General features: G+C 36.2%; 1 protein-coding gene and 3 pseudogenes across 1 annotated transcript; 2 read left to right on the top strand and 2 right to left on the bottom strand.

Annotated features, from left to right (window-relative positions):
- The first annotated feature begins 3,439 nt into the window (after positions 1 to 3,439).
- LOC120126340 lies at positions 3,440 to 6,351 on the top strand (annotated as a pseudogene).
- Positions 6,352 to 9,825: 3,474 nt separating this feature from the next.
- Positions 9,826 to 11,186, bottom strand: LOC120126396 (homeobox protein Hox-B4-like). Its single transcript, XM_039144605.1, has 4 exons — positions 10,634 to 11,186; positions 10,445 to 10,507; positions 10,273 to 10,347; positions 9,826 to 10,201 (listed from the first exon to the last, which is right to left on the bottom strand). The coding sequence occupies exons 1-4, from the start codon at positions 11,000 to 11,002 to the stop codon at positions 9,875 to 9,877; spliced, it is 834 nt and encodes a 277-aa protein (XP_039000536.1). The 5' UTR covers positions 11,003 to 11,186; the 3' UTR covers positions 9,826 to 9,874.
- Positions 11,187 to 13,484: 2,298 nt separating this feature from the next.
- Positions 13,485 to 16,299, top strand: LOC120126364 (annotated as a pseudogene).
- Positions 16,300 to 16,420: 121 nt separating this feature from the next.
- LOC120126616 lies at positions 16,421 to 20,989 on the bottom strand (annotated as a pseudogene).
- Positions 20,990 to 21,297: the final 308 nt, after the last annotated feature.

Genomic DNA, 21,297 nt, shown 5'->3' with positions numbered 1-21,297 from the left:
TTTCATAGGTGGTCGATGAAAAGAAAGGACCATAAAAGTATACCTACTGGGTTAGAGGAAATTCGTTTACTTATTGATACGAAAGCTGGGTCTGAGGTATGTTTTTAAATTTGTTTAATTATTAATATTTTTAATTTAAAATGTTAGATATAATTAGATATTTTATTTATTTGAATTGTATATTTATATTTCAGTTTCAGTGGATACCTTATGCGAGAGATGAAGTGAAGCTTGCATCCCACCCCACCTTAGTGGTCTTAGAGGTATGGATATCGGTTATACCTCTTATATGTTATGCTATTATTGAGTGCATCCAGTTAATCGCGTGCTCCGCCAGTATGGTTGTACGCAATATATTCCTGGAGCTCCTAGAAATTTAGACGACGTGCATAACATAGATACGGGGAAAGAAAGATGTTAACTGGGTGTGAGACACAGAGATTGGATTGCGCTTTGGGAGAACCGATACACTGTTGGCCCCTCGACATATTACGCTGAAACTGGTCATATGGTTACGGATAACTATATGGACTGGTTTAATGAAAATGGGAAGCCGTTTCTACTTTCGGCGGAAGCACGAGGGGTTAACATTCCTAGGCGCCGAGAAAGACGTCAACCGTCTCATATCATCGTCCCCCGACGCGTGGACGGAGAGAAGGCGCTACCGGTTCTGCATCAGTCCCACCACAACATCCTTATTCGTCGATGCCGCAGGGGTACATGCCCAGCCCTCCACTTCATATGCCAAGCCCACCAGTTTATATGTCATATCCGCAGGGTTACATTCCGAGCCCGCAGGGTTACATTCCTAGCCCGCCAGGTTACATGCCTAGCCCGCCAGGTTACATGCCTAGCCCGCAGGGTTTTATACCATATGGAGGTGCATATACGACTATGTTTAATGATCCAGCATATGTTCATATGCATCTTATTTGGCTGGTGGTGCTTCTCCGCAGACACCCTCAATCTTCATCTGGATCACATACATCGTGCCAATGTTTCCACAGTTTCCACAGTTCCCGGGGAGCGGTGGGATTGTTACTAGCACTCCTCCAGGTCGTTATTTTATACAGGCCCTTTAGCCCCTTCAGCGTCATCTACACCAAATGAAGAAAATGATGCTGATGATGATAGTGAAGATGGGAGACTGAAGAACAAGTTCCACGAAGAAACCTCCACGAAATAGGCAACCACCGCCATATGGAACTCATTCGAGAAGACGACATCGTGATCCAGTTATATTTAATGTTATTTAAAAATTAAATTCAGAATTTTATGTATTTGGTTATTATTTAAATGTTTCATGGTTGTTACATACATATTTTTTAATGTTATTTTTTATTCACATTTAACATTAAATGTTTGATAAATGTTTTTAAATACAAATTATATTATTCAAAATTTAAAATAAAAATAAAAATAATATTATTCAAATTTAAATTTAAAATATAATTATAGTATTCGAAATTTAACATTAAATTTCAACTTAATATTCCAATTGTATTCGAAATTAAAGTTATATTCCAATTATAGTTCACAATACTTAAATTGAAATTAAATTTATCCTACATATGATTTTATCATTAACATATAATTAAAACGTATACATTAAACAACTTATGTTGAGTTCATCGATCGACGGAATCAGCCAAGAGGGGGGTGAATTGGCAATTTATTCAATGTCACATTTCAATGCTCATTCCATACAATTTCAATGTCACAATCAATTATCACTTCACATTTATTCAATTTATCCATAACATTTTATCTATTTATTCAAACTTCACATACGTTTTAATTTAAGTTATTCTTAACTTGTTGAACTTTCAAAAGAGTAAATTTAGTTATTCAAACTGATATCTAGTGTCCCCGAGGGACATGAGTGACATAATGGGCAATGATAAATATTCTCTGACGAAATAAGGCGCGCCCGGGAACGCGCCTTCATGTGAATAGTGAAATAAGGTACTGATATATTGTCCCCGAGGGACATGAGTGACATAATAGGGCAATGATTACATATTCTCTGACGAAATAATGGAAGGCGCGCCCCCGGGAACGCGTCTTCATGTGAATAGTGAAATAATAGTACTGATATATCTAGTGTCCCCGAGGGACATGAGTGACATAATAGGCAATGATAACATATTCTCTGACGAAATAATGGAAGGCGCGCCCCCGGGAACGCGCCTTCATGTGAATAGTGAAATAATAGGTACTGTATATCTAGTGTCCCCGAGGGACATGAATGACATAATAGGGCAATGATATATTCTCTGACGAAATAATGGAAGCGCGCCCCCGGGAACGCGCCTTCATGTGAATAGTGAAATAATAGGTACTGATATATCTAGTGTCCCCGAGGGACATGAATGCATAATAGGGCAATGATAACATATTCTCTGACGAAATGGAAGGCGCGCCCCCGGGAACGCGCCTTCATGTGAATAGTGAACCGATTATAGACACTATTATATGCAACGTATTACTTTCAAAACAAACTTCAGTTCAGTTCACATCTTTCAAATTTTCAAATTCCCAAACTCTAAATTCTCAAATTCCCTGAAAATGAGTCGTCTTTCTGCTGTTGTTTGTATGATGAGAAATTAAGGAAGCTGAAGAGGGTTGTTTTTGAGTCAGATCATTATATCCCCTTAACCTTGAAGAGAACATCACAATTGAGTTAATCACAAAAATTTCGTTAAAGATTCGTGTAGCAGGCCAGAGAAGACTATCTTCACTTCAGTACAGATTTCCTACTGAACTTTTTCCGCTCACGTATACATCATTTCAGCTTTCAAACGATGATGATGTCTATGATGGTTGTGCTCATATGGGGAGTTCACAATCTCTTATTGAATGTATGCCACTTTATTGAGGTTCGTGCAACTCGGTCTCATATTCCTCTCACTTTGGCATTGCATATCAAACTGATCAAGTTGATAGCCCGACACAACTGATCTGTAATGATTTCACATCATTAATGGCGGATTAACTAATTTATTAACTTATGCATCAATATTTTCGTTAAATATTGATATGAGATGACTAGATTGATAACATTTAAATAATTAACTGATAAATTAATAGATCGATAATCAAAATCAAAAATACTCGAAACTTGATAATTCTTACATTATATCGAAACATTTTACATAATATATTATTAATTTATAATAATAAAAAATAAACTATTTATTATAAACTGCTGAGTTGGCAAAGGCGCGTCCCCGGGGACGCGCCTTTCACACGTGGCATCCAACTCAGCGAAAAACACGGGTAAAGCGCGTCCCCGGGGACACGCCTTTGCCAACTCAGCAGAAAGGGTGCTAGTTCTGAAAATATTGGTCAAACGATGTCAAAAAAGTAAAATTAAAATCAAACGGTGTCAGTTATGTAAAACCCCCCGGACAGATATAGAGAGAGAGAGAGAGAGAGAGAGAGAATCCTTAAAAATATCATCTCGTCATCTTCCTTATATTATTACCAATTCCTTCCCTTTTCCCTCACAAATTCCCTTCCATTTCCTCTTCCAACCCTAATAAACCTCTATAATTCTCCTTTTCTTATCCTTCTTCTTTCTCGACAAAAATCGACGATGAGAGAAATCCTTCACGTTCAAGGAGGCCAATGCGGGAACCAAATCGGATCCAAGTTTTGGGAAGTGATCTGCGACGAGCACGGCATTGATCCAATTGGTAGGTTCAATGCGGATGGTGAATCATCCGCAAACCAGCTGGAGCGTATCAATGTGTATTATAATGAGGCTTCCGGTGGAAGGTACGTCCCTCGTGCGGTTCTCATGGATCTCGAACCCGGTACTATGGATAGTATCAGATCTGGCCCTTACGGACAGATCTTTAGGCCCGATAATTTCGTGTTTGGACAATCTGGTGCTGGAAACAACTGGGCCAAAGGTCATTACACTGAAGGTGCCGAGTTGATTGATGCTGTTCTTGATGTTGTTCGTAAAGAGGCTGAGAATTGTGATTGCTTGCAAGGTATACGCAATTCCCCTGCTTTTACGCTTTCATAGTAATCGGGATTATTTATCGTCTTCATTATCCTATAAATTTAGATTTCGCTAAATCTGCGTTGATTTTCTCAGATTTTGTTTCTAGAAATGTTCTTTTATTATCGTTTTACTTTTTCGCTGTCTCTCGAAGTTCGAAACTGTATCTAGTTGAGTTGTGATAGCACTTTCATGATAATGATATAGAACTTCTCTTGCTGTTGACCGTTCGATTTCCTTACTTTCGGCGATGAGCACATCCGGGAGAAATAATCTCAATTTTAACTATCTTATAATCTGTAAACAATAGCATGATCTTCAAATTAAACTGATAATTCACTGTGAAAATTAAATGAAATAACTGCTGCTTTGTTCCATGATCCACCTTTTTTCTTAGTTGGCTGATGCTTTAGACTGCGATAGTAAGCTTCTTTTTGTATGGTGTGGAGGCGAAAGTGGCCACGAGTCTTATCTACCTTTTGTGATATATAAATTCATTTATTTATTTTATGGTTTTTCCATTTTTTTCTATTTTTTCTCTTCATTATATGATTTTGATTTCCCAACAGCAAGTCATTGTGTCTTTTATTCTATTGACAATATTGGTGGAGCCTTGATAACCTTTTTAATGCATTTGGTGGAGCATTGGGGACCCTTACCAGCTCATCGCCATATGAATGCACTCATTACATTATTATTATGGGCGGCTTGGCCAATATTTTAACAGTTGAATCTTGAAGCGAAAAATGAAAGATCTCTAAATGAGCATAAGTACCATGCATATATGCACACACCATGTGACTTAGTATCAATCTAAAAACAATAACAATCAAAAGGTAGATTGTGACATTGGCATGAATATCAGATCTAGTTTTATGCAAAATATGAAAAGTAGTATGATAAAGAAAGAGATGGCCATATTTCTGGATCCAGATCTACCTGAAAAGACACACTGTCACTATCTTATGATGGTATGCTGCTGTGAAAGATTTGATTTGTTGCTATTGTAATTCTAGTGACTATGTGATCAGTGCCCAAGAAATATAACCCGTAATAGTTGGATCTGGCTGAAGTTGATCTAAATTCCTTTAGTTGATTTAGTATTAAGTATGTGTTGTAGCATGTCAATCTTATTTATTAGGTGAATTCTGTTTCTCTTAGAGAAGGGTTTGTTTAAAAAGCAACTTGTGTTTAATTATTTGCATTTAATGAATGATGAAATTTTATTGGTTAAATAATATGGTTCTTTCCCTTTGAATTTTATGATGAGCTCACTTGTTTATGTTACTTCTGGACCAGGCTTCCAGGTATGCCATTCACTTGGAGGAGGAACTGGCTCTGGCATGGGAACTCTCCTGATATCGAAAATCAGAGAAGAATATCCCGATAGAATGATGATGACATTCTCTGTTTTCCCTTCACCTAAAGTCTCGGACACAGTTGTGGAGCCGTATAATGCCACCCTTTCTGTGCACCATTGGTTGAGAATGCTGATGAATGCATGGTTCTTGACAATGAGGCACTTTATGATATTTGCTTCCGGACATTGAAGCTCACTAATCCAAGCTGTGAGTGATAAAATTTAATCTTGATGGATGGTTTGTTATGAACGTGAAACAATTTTATAATAGTGAAACTACCTATACCTTTTAATCCTGCAGTTGGAGATCTGAACCACTTGATTTCCTCAACTATGAGTGGTGTAACTGCTGCCTGAGGTTCCCTGGACAGCTGAACTCCGCCTCCGAAAGTTGGCTGTGAACCTGATCCCATTCCCACGTCTTCACTTCTTTATGGTCGGGTTTGCACCCCTCACATCCCGCGGTTCACAGCATTACATTTCTCTCACGGTCCCGGAGTTGACTCAGCAGATGTGGGATGCGAAGAACATGATGTGTGCTGCTGACCCTCGCCACGGTCGCTACCTGACAGCCTCAGCTATGTTCCGAGGCAAGATGAGCACAAAAGAGGTTGATGAACAGATGATTAACGTTCAAAACAAGAATTCATCGTACTTCGTGGAGGATACCCAACAATGTGAAGTCCAGTGTCTGTGATATTCCACCAAAGAGCTTGAAGATGTCGTCGACATTTGTTGGGAACTCGACATCAGTCCAGGAGATTTTAGGAGGGTAGTGAACAGTTCACAGCAATGTTCCGTCGCAAGGCCTTTTTGCATTGGTACACCGGTGAAGGGATGGATGAGATGGAGTCACTGAAGCGGAGAGCAACATGAATGACTTGGTTGAAGAGTATCAGCAATACCAGGATGCGACCGTGGAGGACGATGAGGCGGAGTATGAGGAGACGAAGGTGTGGACGACAACTACGAGACTTGAAAGAAATGCGATGACCCGAATGAAAGTTTGAGACCCCCTTCCAAAACATTACTACCTACAAATGTTACTGTGTTGCTAAAACGCTTGTATGATTTCCTGCTCTATCACTGTATTGTATTTCCTTGGATGCTATGATGTTTTTCTTTTTGCTTTATTCGAACTTCAAATAAAGTATATTATCTGTTTCTAACTTTTCAGTCTTCAGTATCCATCCCCTACTAAAACCGCGATTTTAAATTTAATTTAAATATTTAACGTTGCCTAATTTTTATAATACATAAATAATTTTTTATAATATCATATCAAAATAATAAACAGGGTAAACTACACCAATGGTAACTCATGTTTGAGTAAGTTTTCACTTTCCCCATTGAAATTTCAAAAGTGGCAAAATGGTCACCAACATTATCAATTTGTACAAAATGGTCACTAACGTTATCGATTAGTAACAAATGATCGATTTACCGTCATCTCCATTAAAATGATTACGTGGCAATGCTAAGAAATGGTTAATATTTAGTTTTACCCCTAAACTACAACTAAAACATCAATAAGTCATTGAACAATGATTTTATATATAACTTAACTTCAAACTTTCTAATTTCAATTTTTTTTCCAAATATCCCACCACATTCCCTATTTCGAACCACCTTCCTTACAAAATAAAAATGTGGAGATTAAAAAAAATTCTTTTTCATTTTTTATACCTTCTCATTTTCATTTTTAGGATGAGAGATTGAGATTGTTACTGCAAGAACATAACAAACGACAAATTGTGGTATTGTTAAAATAAATAGAGTCAATGCATCTATTTTACTTAATCAAAGAGACCAAAAAATACAAAAAAGCAACAAACAAAACAATGGAGCTTCAAAACCTGTTGAAGAAGCTGGATATGGATAGACATGCATTGCAAAAGGTGGCACGTGAGAGCGGAACAATGGTTGTGTCTCAAACAACACTGGAACACTACGAGAACAAGTAGCTACCAACAATGGAGTCGGCGACACAGAATCGTGGTGTGAAGTTGAAGATCAACAAGATGAAGAATGAACAAGAACAACATGATTTTTAAATGCTGTAATACTCCAAGTGTTTGCGTTTTGGACTCTACAAGAGCTGCTATATGGTTAAGTTAGCAACCATGATGCTGCAAATTAGTAACATTACATCATCACTAACCCAAATATTTTCATTTATTGGTCGTTTTGGGTCAAATTATTTAGCTAATTTTATGTTCTTAGTGATGACATTTATATGTTGGTACTTTTCTACCTTATGTATAGTTTATTGTTGTCTGTTAGTTTAAAGTTTGCTATGAAAAACTATTGCTAGTTTTAGACTTGCAGTTGCTAACATATTTCTTCATATCAAATCACTAGTTGTATGCCTTGTTGCTTGTTAATATTCAAGTAAAAAGGAAAGAACAGAAAATGTGTGTAAATATAATCATAGCTACTCTTATCATTGGATGTTGTTTTCTTGAATTTGGTCCTAGTTTAGTGATTTAGCAGATTCAAGATTATTAACACAAATTTAGTTGCATAATTTTCATTCACTCGATGCAATTACTTCATGTAAATATTAACTAAGCTCAACTGACAATTATTAACATTAGGGTGTTTAACTTCGTTAAACCGATTTAACCGATTGAACCAAATTTTTTGGGTTAATCGGTCGATTAATTTAAGGTTCGATCGGTTAACGTTAATGATTTTTTCAAATTTTGGTTATCATTTAATTTGGTTCGAAACGGTAGATTAACCAATTAACCGAAATTATTAAATTTTAATATATTGTATATATTATTAGAGTGTTAAACTTTGTTTTTTTTTACCGAATTAACAAAAATATAATTATTTAATATAAAATATTATTTATAAATTTTAGTTAATTCAGCTAACCGACCGATTAACCAAACTTTGTTCGGTTCCGTTAATTATTTTCGAAAACAATTTCACTTCGATAAAAGTTAAGAAAAATATCAGTTATGAAATTTTGAAAGTCCAGTTGGTCTGTTACTAAACCGACCGATTGAACGCCTCTAATTTAACCAAGAAAACAATTTTTTCCTCTCACAGACACAAACACTTGGAGTATCACAACGTTTGTAACCATTGTCGTTCTTCTTCTTCTTCTTTCTTCGTCTTGTTGATCATCAACTTTAGACCATGGTTTTGCAACGCTGACTCCATTGTGGCAGCTACTTGTTCTCATAGTGTTTCCAACTTATGTTTTGAGACACAAGTATCGCTTCGCTCTCACGTGCCACTTTTTGTTAATATTTATCCATCTCCAGCTTCTTCAGCAAGTTTTGAAGCTCCATTGTTTTGGTTGCTACTTTTTGTATCTCTTGGTCTCTTTGATTAAGTGAAATAGATGCATTTGGCTTCATTTGTGTTAGCAATACTGCAATTTGTCGTCTGTTGTGTTCTTGTAGTAACAATCTCTGCTTCTCATCCTGAAAAAAAATAACCAAGAGAAAGTATATATAAAAATGATAAAAGAAGCGATTTTTATCTCCATTTTTTATTTTATAAAGAATGCGGTTTGAATATAGTGGAGGTGGCAAGGTATTTGGAAAAAGTTGAATTTAGAAAGTCTTGAAGGTAAATTAAATATAAAATCATTGTTCAACGACTATTTGATGTTTTGGCTCTAGGGGTAAAACTAAATATTAACCATTTTCTTAACTTTGCTACGCAATCATTTTAACAGAGATAACAGTAGAGTGACCATTTTGATATAAATCAATAACGTCAGTGAACATGTTGTTACGAATTGATAATGTTAGTGACCGATTTGCCACCTCTTAAACTTCAATGAGAAAAACAAAAATTTACTCAAATGTTAATGACCATTGGTGTAGTTTACCCTAATAAACATAATACATTCAAGTTATCTGAATAAATTTTGATAAGAAAAATTTAACATAAGCTATAAAAGGGGGGTTACTAAGTGTTTCAAAACTCTTTTTTAGTTAACATTACTTCTCTTAAACTTTTCCAACCAACTAGAACTCCTTTTTTGGTTGCTCTCCAATGTTAAGGTTTAGTCCCGATTAATTTAAATCGATCGACCCGAATCACATACATAACTGTTACGAGTGAGTCTTCCAGCGTAAATTTTCTACGCACCTCTTTTTCACTAAAAGTTGCAAATTCCACTCCTGGTAGACTTCAAGTCCCGAAAGCCACGGAATTTTTAATAAGTTTTTATTTGTAATTTTTATACAATATATGTTATAAAATTACCAAAAGGATGACTTGGGAAAGTACTAAAATTAAAAAATATTAAAAAAAAAATAAATCCACTAAAACAGACTTAATCTTCTAAATACAGGGAGCAAATTCCACGTTCTATGATTTAGATGTTTGACTATGCATTGTACATAACAAAACGAATCATTCATTCATTGGATGATTAGACTTTAATCGTATTATCTCTCTCTTGAAAAAGAAAATTCTTGTCCAATTTACAATTGCCGTTTGCCATACTCTACTCCCAAAAAAAATTGAATCATCTACGAGGGGTGAAGAGCTTTACATGCAGAATTAGAATTCTTAATCTTAGACCTGCAAATCTGTTTCCTTTTAAGCCTGGCTTGAGCAGCTCTAGCCTTTGTTGCTGTTTCCGGATCAAAGCCAAAGGCTTCCTCTGGAGACACGTTGAGATCGATGACACCAAGTGGTCCCACATTATCATTTAGCTTGCTTGTTCCCCCGATGTTTGAAGTTACCCAGCAAATCATTCCACCAATCGGGTATTCAGGATTCTTGTGCATTTCCATCATCAACGGTTGTTGATGCAGGTTTTCACCACGGTTGGTGTTTCCGGCCGCCATGGAAATCTGGGTTTAAAATGGAAATAAGCAAAATTGGAAATAAAATCAAGCACCCATTGATGTAATTATTAAAATACCTTTAGTTTCTTTGCTTTCAACTCCATGTTTTCAGATTTCTGTTGATCGTAAAACCGCTTCTTATGCTCTATTTCCTGTTGGAATTTACGTAATCAAAGATTAATATAGTTTAAAAAATCATTAGAATAAGTAAATAACCATGTAAAAGATGGAGATAATGTGATTATTCACCTTTTTAAGCAATTCATTGTGCCGAGTAAAATCTTCGATAATCTCCAACAATTGTTCTTTCTTCTGTTCAATTTTCATGAGAGGAAAAACACCCAGAAACGATATGAATCAGTAAACAGAGAAAAAACAATAATGAAGCGGAAAAAGAAAAGAAAGAAAGAAAGAAAGAAAGAAAGAAGAACAAAGAACCTTTTTAAGATTATTGACATGGGGCTTTCGCTTAGGTGGCGCCGGATGTTTCTCATCAGATTCACTGTGGGGGAAGTAAAGAGGGGTAGCGGGACTGGAAGTCAACAAAGCCTTTTCCAACGGTCCCAAAGTCGCATAAGCAGAACCGACGACTTTCGAGGACGGCGACGGAGATTTCGGTTGTGGTTGTGGTGAAGGTTTCGGAGTAGGGAAAGATGCGGCGGCGAACCTTGATTTCGAACAAGTAGATCTCCTGCCCTTGGAGGAGCCCCAAGTGAAGTCAAAGCGACGGCGTAGCTCGGATTGGGAGAGCTCCAACATGATATTAGCGACCGTGATCTCTTCTTCAGTATCACAGCTCTGTTCCATTGTTTTCACCAACAAAACAAAGAAGAGAAAGACAATCAACAATGGAAGAGAAGAGAAGAAGGAATCCCCGCTAATGGGGAATTTTCACGGCAGAAGAAAAGAAAAAGGCAGAGAGAATAGAAAACATGGCGAGAGGAAGCCGAAGGGGTTGAGAGACTTGGCGGAAGCGAGAGTGATATAAAAGAAATACAGGGTGAGGGTGTGGGATGGTGACACGTGTCATGAAGGGCGGTGTTGAGGTTTGGTCTCTCTAGGGTTTATGGATTTTTGGTTTGTGGACGATGGGTTTGAGATTTAGACTTTAGAGCCACACCCTCGATTATTTGTTGAGCAAGCAAAGCACGTTATGGGAAGTTAGGAGTAAATAAAACAATTAAAATGTAGAGAATTTCAAAACTTGGTAACAATTGTACCTTGGAAACAATACTACATACATACATGTACGTATTAAAAACAATATTATTGCTAATTTTGTTTTTGTTTATATGTAAAATTAAATATATTATTTTTATTTATTTAGATATCTGGTATAAGCCCCTGATCTCTTCACCCTACTAATCTAAAGTGTCTAAAATATATTTTTATTCAAAACGGGTACTTAATACTAGGATTGTGAATGAGACAAGGCAAATCACAAATTACTCAGGTTCGATTTGGTCAACACTCGATTCAGATGGACTTAAGTCGAGTTCAAACTTCAGTCACAACTCGATTCAAATAGACTTAACTCGAGCTCGAATTCGACTCAAGTTCTTAACAAGACAAAGCGGACTACTTGATATCCGACTCAAAAAACTCGCAAGCAACTAAAAAAATAGTATATTGAAACGCTAATTTTTCAAATTAAGTTGTTAATAATATTAACATTTATATGTTACTTTTTAAAAAGATACAATATATAGTTTTCATGTACTTAAGATTCAGATTCGAGCTCGAGTTTGAGCTGGAACTGAAGTTGAGTTCGAGCTTCAACCGAGCTAAGTCTAATAGCATTTTGAGTTTAATTTTTTTTCAAACTCGAACCAAATTATAACTTTTTATTGCGAGTTAATATGGAAGTTGACACTTCTAACCTTGTACACTTTCAGATCAAATCGAATTCATCTTTAAACTTATGAAGTTAAATCGAACTCAACAATACACAAGCTCAATTCATCTCATTTACAACCCATTCTAATATTACATGTAATTACTACAAAACAAAATCAAATTTAGTTTATGAAATAAATATAAATATATTAATTTTATAAGTAATATAAACTAAAATCAAATTTTCATTAACCCCAAAGTTTAAAATTTTCATTTAAATCTCTGAACCAAAAAAAAAATCAGATCAAATCAAAGGGGGTAAACGAGTATTTTTCAAATTATAAAGAATAAATTGATATCTAAATAATTAAAGGGTAAATTATGTGTTTAGTACCTAAACTATCAATTTTTGTCTATTCTAGTACATTAACTTTTAATTTTTTTCAAAACCATATCTAAAGTTTAGTTTGTTTCATTTTAGTACCCCGTTAAAAATTTTATGTTAAACCTTGATTTTTTTTAAACTTTTGGTACTAAAACTGATAGTTTAGATACTAAACGCATTAAGTTTTTAATCGGGATGTACTAAAATGAAGAAAAAAAAACTAAACGTTAGGTGTGATTTTGAAATTTTTTTTGAAAGTTTAGGTATTAAAATGAGCCAAAATCGATAATTTAGGTACTAAATGTGTAACTTGCCCTAAATTAAAATAGATCGATTGTCCTTCAATTTTTATTTTTCCCAAACTTGCTATTAGAAATTAGAATATGTATTTGATCTACTTGATATATTTTTTTATATATTTAAATTAGGCCATTTGCATTCCAGATAATATTTGATTTAGAATTTATATCTAAATTAATTTTATGATTTTCAAAAGTTAAATGAATAGATATATTTAATTTATAGGAAAGTATTTAATGTATTATTATATATAAATTTTATGTACAATTAATAAAATATAATAAAGCATATATTGAAAAATAAAATAAATATCGGAAGACTTTTAATTAAATATTATTCCATAAATTTATTTAAATGTAATTAAAATGATTATAATTAATGTTTTTCTTCTCCATGGCATTTGCCTTGTTAGCTGTTAATTTGTAATTAATATTATTCCATAAATTTATTTAAATGTAATTAAAATATATTATGGAGTTATTCGAATTTGATTTGAGATTCTTTAGTATTGGTTTTTTTATAACCGTGTATCTACATTTCATCCTAATAATTTTTTTAAATATAGTTTTGTATGATATTATTCCGATACCTCATACAAAACGGAACATAATCACGTGTCTCATTAAAAAAAAACTTCTTAACCGTAGATGAAGGAAAAAGAGTACACCATGACTGTGAAAACAATTCTAACATCAATTGAAAACATCTAGCAATGGGAAAACTCAGTCTATCTTATAGAATTACCCCTACACAAAACAGGGTAAGAGAAAAGGGTGTTAATCATTCCCTACATATAATTGACTCCCGAACTCGATTTCTGGTTTTCGCAGACAAAAGTGGTATTTTTTTATAAAATTAAATGTTTTATTAAAATTACATGATTTTAGATGTTCCAATTACACCTTAAAAATGATTGGTGACGACTCCCAACATTTCAAAAAAAAAAAACCCAAGTCATACTATTTTTTTCAATCCGGGTGAAAACCGGTGTCGACGATGTCCATTAGGGGTGTTCAAAAATACCCGACTCGAACTACCCGACCCGTCTACCCACCGACTTGACTAAAATTTACAGGGTAATAATAGTAGAAATATCCAAATTTTCAAGCCAGGTACCCGACCCGCTATTTTTCCTAGGTTCTCGGGTTCGGTCCGAGTCATAAAATTTCTCTTAACATGGTACCCAACTACCCGATACCCGGTTTATTTTAATTTTTTCAACAAAAGACCCTAAACCTCACTTGTAATTACCAAATCAGTTGTCTCTAACTTCCTAATTTTCCTCTCGGCAGTGGTCATTCTGGTGTCTCACTCTCGTCTCAACCATTGTACAAATTATACCGAAAGTAAGTCATTATTGGTCTTTTGATTCCAGACATATACGCACAGGGAAGCAATGGAAGTATAAAATCCCAGTTGGCAACTTATAATTTTTTTTTCACTAATATAATTCAATGAAATTTTCTTTAAGCAATTAACAAATATCTTAAGATATACTATGAGTTAAAGAAAAAATAAAATATGAAAAAAAACAAAAGAAATCAAAAAAAGTTTATAATTTTAACTAAAAATAATTTTACACTGTGTAATAAAATTTTAACTCAAAAATAAATTATTAAAATAACATTATTTATAATTTTAACAAAATGAAAAAGTAATTTAATGATAAAAATAGGAAAATTTTGAGTGATCAATGGGTAGTTACAATATCTCCCACTCTAAACGAATTTGGAGCGGTTGATCTTGCTCACTATGAACATGTGATCTCTACAATAAATCGCAAGACAACCGACACACTCGCTTTCCTCGGAGTCTTAAATCCATAATCTCCCCACACTGGTAATAAATATAACATTTTGTACTAAAAAAATCTCAACTTGCTTTGGGTTCACAAATCCAAGTCGCAAAACGATTAAAAGACCCAATTTTTAGTTCATCAATTTTCCATCTCTTTCGTTTCACAGGCTACTCTCTCTCTAGCAGGGAAGAAAAATATGGGGTCGGTTTCACTGAAAATTGGAGATGGAACGGCAAGATTCAAGAGAGCAACACTTTGTTCTTCAGCTCTCAACATTCTCATGCTTTTCTCCGTCATCACCACTAATCTATTCGCTTTATACGCTTTCAATTACTCCCCAAACCACCACTTGAACAACCCATTTCACCACCCTCATAAAAACATCTCCTTGATCTCTCAACAAGTCTCTCTGATCATAAAAGAGATCGATTCTTCCCAGAGGCAGCTCGCCCAGATGGAAAAAGAGCTCCTTGGTTACGAAACTCTCGATCTTTCAAGACCCAATCTTGCTGCCGAACTCAAGATGTTCTTGCAACACCATCAGCTTCCTCTGGGGAAGGATTCGAGAACCGGGATCACCGAGATGGTAGCTTCCGTGGGACATTCTTGCGAGAAATCCGCTGATTTGTTGTCCCAGTACATGAGTTACAAGGTTTCCGGTCCTTGTCCCGATGACTGGAGCCTTGCTCAGAAGCTAATCTGAAGGGATGTGAGCCTTTGCCGAGAAGAGATGCTTGCCAAGACTGTTCCTAAACCAGGTCTCTCTTCTTTACCTGCTTCTCTATGGAAACCTGTTAATGACAAGATTGCTGCTTGGAGCGGTCTAGATTGCAAGAATTTTAACTGTTTGAATAGTAAGAAATTGAGTAAAGATTGTGTTGGTTGCTTTGATTTGGTTAATGGATTCGAGACTCAAAGATATGTTAAGGCTAGAAGCAAGATTGATTTTACTATGGATGATGTTTTAGCTATGGGGAATGGTGGGATTCGGATCGGATTCGATATCGGAGGTGGGTCTGGGACTTTTGCTGCTCGAATGGCAGAGAGGAATGTCACTGCCATCACTAATGCCTTGAATCTCGATGCACCTTATAGTGAATTCATTGCTGCTAGGGGACTTTTCCCTTTGTTCTTGAGCTTGGACCATAGGTTTCCTTTCTATGATAATGTGTTTGATTTGGTTCATGCCACGAGTGGATTAGATGTTGGAGGTAGACCAGAGAAATTGGAGTTCTTGATGTTCGATGTAGATCGGGTTCTAAGGGCCGGCGGCTTGTTTTGGTTAGATAACTTTTATTGTTCTGATGATGAAAAGAAGAGAGCTTTAACTCGTTTGATCGAAAGATTTGGGTACAAGAAGCTCAAATGGTTGTAGGAAGAAAACAGATGCAGCGGGATCTGGAAAACCTGAAATTTACCTGTCTGCTGTTTTACAAAAGCCGGTGAGAATCTGATGATCAAAGAGATTTCCCAGGAAATTGATGGATGCTAGAAAAATATAGTCCAAATTTCTACCTTTATCCCCGCAAAATTTGTGCAAATTTATCAGGTTTCTAAGGTGGAATAAATGCTGCAAAATGGTCAAGGGTGACCTATATATTCTGTAATCTAAAACCTTTTTTTTTTACACCTCGAACCTCTCAGCATTTTAACTCATGTTTGTCATTTGAAGCAAAGAACTGTTACATGCAATTCTTGAAGTTGTTTTTAAGTTCATATTTGATATTTCATTGTACTTCAATGCGACTTTTTTTGAATTACATGATTTCGGTTGATGTCTTTGAACCATACATGGTACAACCTTCAACCTATGTTGCTCTTGTTATACAATCTTCAAGGATATAATGAATCTTGGAAATATATATTATCTCATTACTCGTCAGCATAAAGTATGTTCTGATTAGTACAACTATTTGTCTGCAATTCAATTCCTGCTGAAAATGTAAATTAAAATCCGTACATTACATTTCCAACTCTACTATAGACACGCTGGTAACTATGGAGCTTTGTTGGTCAAATCTCAATCTGCAATTATACTCAGCTAGGTGGAACCTTAAGAATTGCGGTGCAACCGTCTGAATCGGAGCCATTGATGCCTTGTGCTGTTGCAGCACTGTTGAGCAGCTTCATCCCCTCTTCACTCATCTGTTGTACTTCAGTAGGTGATAGAATTCGGATGCAACGAACACACCCAACGAATTCCCTGCTCGTATACATAATGAGGTCATTAGAAAGTGAATGTTAATGTCCCGGTCGAGGAATATAAAAAGTTCGCTGATGAACTTACTCCCAAGGATCATCCCCGATGAGAAGAACATCGTCTCATAATCAACATATACCAATTTCCATCCTAATCCTTTGGGATCATCCAGCAGACCCTTAAGTCCAAACATGCATTCAATTGCAGAGATTAGTTCATCATAGTTCTTAAAACTCGTGACATCAATCGACCTTCCTACAGATCCTACCTTCTGAACCTGTCGGCGACGGACCAAGAAAAGTTATAAATGAAACGAAATTGCACAATTTGCAAGTAACTTCGATGCCTCAAGAATTTACATTTCCAGAATCCAAATTGAGATTATCATACCTTTGTATATGTTCTAACGCGTGGAGCTGTTGTTTGCTTCCAGTAACTGTTTTGCAGAAGCCACTCGTCGAAATCAACGTTGCTATGAGACGTGCCACCAGAGCTGTCGGGAAAGTCTTGTCGAGAGAAAGCTTGAGAATCTGCAAGACTAGTCGAGGTAATCTGAGATTGAACATCCTGACAAGAACTCAAGTTCCCAACCAAACAATCTGAAGGGTTTTGAAAATCGGCACTCTTCAATGAGCAAAACTCATCTAGAATGGCATTGGACACGAACGGATCGATCACAGTACTGCCACCATTACTGAAATCGACATTAAGACAGCTATATATCCCACTTTGATTATTGCTTTCATCAGACAAATCCCTCGCCCCAACAGAATTGAGACTGAGCGGACCGTGCTGATTGAAACGAAGTCAATTGGTCGACATTAAGACGGCTATATACCCCAGCAAAAGGTTGGCAAGAAGAAAGGTTTGACATCCACTCATCGTGTCTGAAAAGGAAGATAGCTGTTTAAGGTACTAAGATCAGCTTGGGGTACAAGCATTTGATGAGCTTGGAGGACTGATGAATCCAACTGTGTCTGAACCGGCCATGGATTATTTTGCACTTGGAGTGGAACCTGGTTCTGGTCTGGGAAAGAAAGTTGGTTGAACATAGTCGGACTCGTAGCATTTACCACTAATTTTTCCTCATTGCATTCAGATGCCGAAGTCAACTGATCGGCCGAATGCTTTGATTCCGACTTTATCTTTTCATTACTGCTCCCAGTCCCAGCTTGTGTTAGGCTTTCAAACTTGTTTGTTGGATGTGGATTCCCATTAGTATTGATTTTGGACATATTCGAGTTAATGGGAACCGATTGGTCAGGGACCACGTTAGGAAGATTTTGCTTCTCGATCGACATGTTTTCCGGTTGGATAAGCTGAGGTTTTTGGTTGCTTTTAAACTGCAAGTTCTTCATTTCTTCTAATGGAGATGGCTTAACATTACTGAATTGTTGTAAAGCAGATGCAAAAATTCCAGGATGGTTAACAAGCGGAGGCTTCAGCATCATCTTCATCAGTTGTTCGGAACATAAATTCGAGATCGAATAGGGAATATTCCCATTTCCATTTTCAGGAAACTGGAGTAGGGGCCTTTTCATCAAGCTTCCCCTTTCGAATTCCACTCCTGTGAGCATAATAAAAAATAAGAAACAAACACAAAGATAAGCATCTAAACATGTTGTCCACCACTCAAATATTACAAACAGAAGCTTACCAGAAAATCCAGGATATAATGGTCGCTTGAGACCTGATGTTAATGAAGGAAAAATAAAGAGGCTTTCTGGAGTTTCGATTTCCCATGCACTCACCCTATTCTGCTTATCGCTACATCCAGGTTCATCCCATTCAACCTGTTTCAAGAATGAATACGATAAGTTCCGTTTTTAAACTGACCAGCAAGTCAGGCTCTACTGCTTAAACCATATTCGGTTCGATGAAAACAAACCTGGAGGTTTCGCCACTTCGAGCCAGGCCATCTCAGAGGATCCAAGTCGCTAATACCAACTATTGTACCCATGTATCTGCGGAAATTTGAGAGACAGATTGACTAATTATCCTACACTTGAAATCACATTACACCAGACATTTTCTTCAAGTAGAACAATCTTTACAGCAATTATATCATATGATCATTATGCACAAAATTTCTTTAACGCCTTAAGGTTGGAAACAACATGGTCAGAGGATGAAAAACTATTTAGTAACTTACCGACGTTTCCCCGACTCTTCTGTTTCGAACATCATTCCAAACCTCATACCAACTGATACTTGAGATCCATATACCGATTTACGATATTTAGCCAAAGGGATGACAAATTCCGAAGGGCAAGCTCTACAAAGACATCATGAAATAGATAATGTAACTGCAAGTGGCAAAGGGAGATTAAGTGGTAGAATATGAATGTTACGCACCTTGGATTGTAGAATATTGTGAATGGGCTTCTATTGGCGGCAGCATGAGCAGCGGCGGCAAGGACACCAATGTGCATACTATCAGCAGATAGAACTGATGATGGCAATGTTGTTTGTTGGCGATCCGCACGCCTTACACCTACCAATAACTGTGACTTATCATCCCTGCAATAAACAAGATATAATCATGAATTTAGCAGTTAAAATATCTTGCACCAAACATATGCTAGTATGTGACTATGGCATACCTGATAAAGAGAACAGAATCACCTGCCCTAAGCCTTTTCGATCCAACAAACAAGCTCCACCCGGTTGTAAGAAGGTGTCGTTTTGGCTGGCCTGTACAAAGAACATCTTATATTACACTCAAAATACAGTGTCAAATATGTATCTTTTGCAGATATACACATCTTGCCAAGTTCTAGTTATTGAATAAGATTACTTGCCAAAACAGATAGTAAATAATCAATAAAACACTCACCGCGATATATATGGCGAAATGTCCAGGTATTATCATGCAAATCTCTCACAACAAGCTCTTGAGTTGGGGGTTGCATGGTGTAATCCTGAGAAACAGATAAAAAACAGTCATGCAAATTCACATAATGTCCCTTCATGATCATGCATACCAACAACACTTTTATCACCCTAAGAGAACCTTACCAACAGAGGAAAGAGCTTCTCAGCTGCTCTACGCGGCACTGAAAAACCACCATGCGTACTCGTATCACTTGCAGTCAAGGTTTTGCAGAAAAATTCATTGGGATGCTTAATCAGATTCAACCCGAAGTCTGGTATATGGTACACATCTTTTTCCTAATCAAAGTCAAATCTCACAAGTGAGAACAGTCACATCTTTTTATCACATCTAAATATATATGGTAAATTCATAAGAGTTTGAGAAGTGTATATTTATCCAACTAGATAAGCTTACAGAGTTCACTGGTTGGAGACTCATTTGAGCATATATTTCATCGGTATCTCTGTCAGCCTGTCAAAGATTACCATAAAAATCTCAGTGTTTATATAGGAAAAGGATATACATGACAAGAACATACTTAAAAGTCTAAATCATATATAAATGACATACATGTAATGTGACATTATGAACTTGGCACATTAACTGAGAAGGAAGGTTTGGATAGTTGGGAATTTGAGAGGTCGCAATTCTTTTTGTGGACACTGCTACCTGCTCAAAAGCAAAAAAAACCCACCATTACACCTTTAGTTCTTGACTAAATGCATAACAAAATAACATCAAAACAACAAAACAGAAAGCAAAGCACGTTATCAAGTTGAATGCTTTAAGGTCTCATCATGTTGATGCTAATAAATGTCAAAAAAAAATGAAACAAGGAAAAACGATGTAACAGAAACAAGACAACTGATAATCAAATGTGAGGAATAAATGCAAACCTGTTCGCTGTGTCCTTGAGGGAAGTAATACACAAGACTTCCCACCTGAGGCAAAGAAGCAAGTGGACCAGCACAGACATGCCATAACTCAGAATTTATTGTCTTACGGCTCCCTGAGATCAGTCAGGAAAAACAAATCCATCACACAGAGATTACCTATTAACACTTTTGAAAGACTTAAATATGTCGCCATTAAAGCCAGGTAATAAATGACTTTAACATCTTTCATTTGTATGCTTCTATGTTGAAGAGAATAAAGTCAATGGTTCTTCCATATTGGATTAAGAATAAAACAGATCATGTTTGAATTGACAAAAAAAAAACATAAAAAGAACAAATTCTGCGTTAAAACAAACCAGGTTGGTCTTGCATTTCTTTCAACAGCTTCATTTCTTCAAGCAGGGTCGACTGTGTCCCTCCATTAACCAAAGCTCCCGGTTTGATCTTCTCTTCAACAACAGAACCCATCTTTGCTAAAAAAATTCTTCTTTTTTTGGACTCTTTTTACAAATACACACCAACCACCATATGAACTCAAAACAAAGACCCCACCTTTACATCTTCACTAAAGGAAAAACAAAAGACCCTGCTGAACTTACAAAAAAGAAGAAAAATCCCCATTCCCATTGCTCCAAGCAAAAATCACGTATAGAATATTTTACAGAGGAGACAATTATCAAAAGGGTAGAAAAAGGTCACCAATTGCTCCAGAAAGGACAAACCTTTTAGCCCCTCCCTCAACAACAACGCAGCAGCAGCAGAAACTAGTCCAAAATCAAGGAACAAAAACCTGCAAAGAAAAGGGAAACACT

Source organism: Hibiscus syriacus, unplaced genomic scaffold (assembly GCF_006381635.1).
Source record: "Hibiscus syriacus cultivar Baekdansim isolate YM2019G1 unplaced genomic scaffold, ASM638163v2 tig00110458_pilon, whole genome shotgun sequence".
NCBI lineage: Eukaryota > Viridiplantae > Streptophyta > Magnoliopsida > Malvales > Malvaceae > Hibiscus > Hibiscus syriacus.
This window is presented reverse-complemented; position numbering and strand designations above follow the sequence as displayed.